Below are 3,457 nucleotides of genomic sequence, written 5' to 3' on the forward strand. Positions count from 1 at the left end.
CTGCAGCGGAGTGTGCGCTGATGTGAAACTTCCTGGCAGTTTTAAACTGTGTGGCGGACCGAGTGTTGACCTCGGGACCTTTGCCTTTCGCGAGCAAATGCTCTACCAACTGAGCTACCCAAGCACGATTCAGGACACGTCCACACAGCTTCAATTCTGCCGGTCCGGGACACAGTTTTAATCTGCCAGGAAGTTTCACGTCAAGGCACGCTCCACTGCAGAGTGAAAATCTCATTCTGGAAACATCCCCCAGGTAGTGGCTAAGCCATGTCTCCGCAATATCCTTTCTTCCAGAAATGCTAGTTGTGCAAGGTTTGCAGAAGAGCTTCTGTGAAGTTCGGAAGGTAGGAGACGAGGTACTGGCAGAATTTAAGCTGTGTGCACTGGTCGTGTGTCGTGTTGGGTAGTTCGGTTGGTAGAGCACTTGCCCGCGAAAGGCAAAGGTCTCGAGTTCGAGTCTCGGTCCGGCACACAGTTTTAATCTGCCAGGAAGTTTCACCCAGAAGGGTGGTATGAAACGGAACGAAACTTGACTAGATGAGAAAGTATGTGATGTTTTTGCAGCGACTACAAAATAGAGGGAGTATTGTCGTGTTGGAAAATGGCATCACGATACCGTTGCTTGACAGATAACACATGAGGACGCAGAATTTCCATGGCCTGAATTCACACCAAACAACTCCAGACACGATGACGCCAAGGGTGACATGACTGCCTGACTGACTGAAGAATAAAACCTCTGCCCAGGTCGCGGTCATACTCGCCTAAGACGATTATCCGGGGTAGTCCAGAACGGCGATTCTTGCTGAACACAGTATGACTCCATTAATCATCAGTCCGTTCTTCTTGGTCACAACACCAAAAACAGCCGTGTTGTGGTGTTAATGGTAGTCTGCGTATAGGTCGGTAATTCCGTATTTGCTGCGGCTAGTCTCCGACCAAGGGCGTAGAATTACACAGAATGTTACATGGAGACCATAAATTGTTTTCGAATGGCAGGCAGAGGTGTGAAGTGAGCTCGATGTTCTTGATGCACAATATGGCGATTCTTTCTGGTAGAGGTCAGGCATAGTCAACCAGAATCTTGCCGACGGATATGTCTGCCCTCAGGTTCCCATGCAGACCCTCATCTGGCCTCTGTCACATCTGAAAGCCCCAAAAATCTGGATATTACTCGATTCGACCAGCCATTAATGTGAGACCTCTTTCAAACACTGTCATGTGTGTGATGCGAGTACGCTGCGCCTCCGTGTCCTTCGCAGTGATCACTCAACATCTGACGCTGTTCACGCCCCTTGTATACACTGCCAGTCCTGATAAGAGCACTACACACGAACCAGACTAATGCACTCTGAAGGCCGTTGGAACTGTCACAATGAATTGTATTTCTAATTATTTACACACTCCTGATGATGTGTAGATATATAAATTTATATTGACATCTGATCATGGCTTTTAAGTGCTTCACCTCTTTCGTGCAGCAGTGCACCAGTGTCGCCTCAAGCGCACTGTCTCAAGTGTTCAGCATGGAGGTGGGCCAGTCACGTTTTGGACCTGTGCTGGCGAATGTCGGACGTCTCTCACGGTTGCAGAGCGTAATTTGAGGGTTGCAAAGTATCGGGACAGGATCCTCCAACCTGATGTCCAGCGTTAAAACTTTTATTTCATCATTCAAATGCACAGTACATGAGCATACCTTCAGGAAGAAAGCAAACGAATGAAATATCCACAAGTATATGCTGACATAAACCAACCACTGATTTATCGCAGGAGCTTTCCACACACACAAGACGACATCAAGAGGGTATCATGGAACAACAGCAACCTCTTCGTGAAGATGTGAACCGCAACCAAGAAGGAGCCAAGCATTTTACAATGCACAGCGTCGAGCCATAAGAAACTGAATGTCACCTAGCAGTAGATTTTGATTTCACAGAGGTGCAAATATGTTCGCATTTGAGGATATTGCCCTCGTTTTGATTATTGCTTTATTTTCATATCACAGAATTGTAATCTGTTTTAGTTTCGTAATGGTTATTGCTTTATTCTCTGTCCTCTTGAATATATGTCCACATAATTCCCCCCCCGCCCCCTTTTATGCTTGCTGCCATTTACGAAACATTACAGATATCCATGTTGTGTGGTCGACCTGTAATAATAGAAGAACTAAGCATACGCTGAAGTAGAAAGAGTTTGTCGTTTCAAATACTTATAACTGACTGGAAAATTTCCGGCTTCTCACTATACCATGTAAGTTGCGTCAGAGTGGAGATAAAAAAAAAAAGGGTTGTAGCAGAAAGACACGCAGCGTATATAGTAGCCACACGATTCACTCACGGGATATTCATACATTAAGTCTGAAAGTTTTCCTCCAACTAGTGGCAGAAGAAACTATACTTTTAATACCCCGAAAATCACGTGCTTTTTGGTACTAGTTGAAGGTGAGTTGTCCTAGGATGATAAGGTAGGTGACAACAGCAGTGAGAGCAGAAACTATCAGACGGCGGTCGATTTTGACAAATCCGGCGGCGCTGAAGGACGTTCGAGGTCCTTGAAGCGTGAACCTTAGGAATTCATCAAACTCAGCCGTGCGCCGTTGAGGTACCACCGATGCCCTGATGAGGATCACACCTGTGGCTGCCGCAGTGTCTTCCGCAGCCGCGCACGACAGCGAGAGCAGTAGGATCCTCATCCAGTGCAAGGCAAGCCACACCTCCGATACACTTACGGGTGTCTCGATTGAGAGTCCCGGCACATCACTGTCGGACAGCAGCTTGACGAGAACCTCATAGGAACTGCAGGTGGCGCCACAGATGCAGGACGCGATGTCGAAGGCCACGGGAAGGCCAAAGTGACTCATAAGGTGGTCGGCGGCGCGTCCCAAGGCCACGTACGTCTTCTGCAGCTGCAGCAGTGAGCACCTGTAAGATGGTGACGCTCCTACAAACAGTTCTGTGCAGTGGGGGTACAGGGCGTCCTGGAGGGCATCGTTCAGTCTGGAGAACCTCGCCCACATTTCCAGGACGAACAAGATGAATTGCACTGTGATCATCACATCAAAGAATATAGCCAAAATGACTATGAGACGCACAAATGCGTTACCAAAGCTGGATAAACTTATTGTCACCAAGTAGAGCAGCATTGAGAGATAAATAGCTGCTACTAATCCTCCCAAAACTTTTCCATATTTCACCTTTTTCGTCGATATATGTGTATCAGCTAGTTTCATCTCCTTTATGAAGTATTGTAAGTGTTGGCTCCTAGATACAGTACATATTCCCTAAACTGATAACGTCTTCATTTCTTCGAGTACTATTATTAAGATGTATACGGCCAGCATTATTTTTGAAAGACTTGAGGACGTATTCCAATAAACAAACGTCACATGAAGGAGAAAAGACGAACGTAATGCCACTACAAAGAACCATAATGTTGATAGATTAACAATATTCTTGCA

General features: G+C 46.3%; 1 protein-coding gene across 1 annotated transcript; it reads right to left on the reverse strand.

Moving 5' to 3' along the window:
- Window positions 1-2,431: 2,431 nt before the first annotated feature.
- Window positions 2,432-3,229, reverse strand: LOC126235369 (uncharacterized). The gene has a single exon (XM_049944091.1). It carries the CDS (start codon window positions 3,227-3,229, stop codon window positions 2,432-2,434), a length of 798 nt encoding a protein of 265 aa, XP_049800048.1.
- Between the last annotated feature and the right edge of the window lie 228 nt (window positions 3,230-3,457).

Source organism: Schistocerca nitens, chromosome 2 (genome assembly GCF_023898315.1).
Source record: "Schistocerca nitens isolate TAMUIC-IGC-003100 chromosome 2, iqSchNite1.1, whole genome shotgun sequence".
Taxonomy (NCBI): domain Eukaryota; kingdom Metazoa; phylum Arthropoda; class Insecta; order Orthoptera; family Acrididae; genus Schistocerca; species Schistocerca nitens.

Coding starts and splice junctions, on each gene's coding strand:
- LOC126235369 (XM_049944091.1), bottom strand. CDS start 3,229: ATGAAACTAGCTGATACACATATATCGACGAAAAAGGTGAAATATGGA.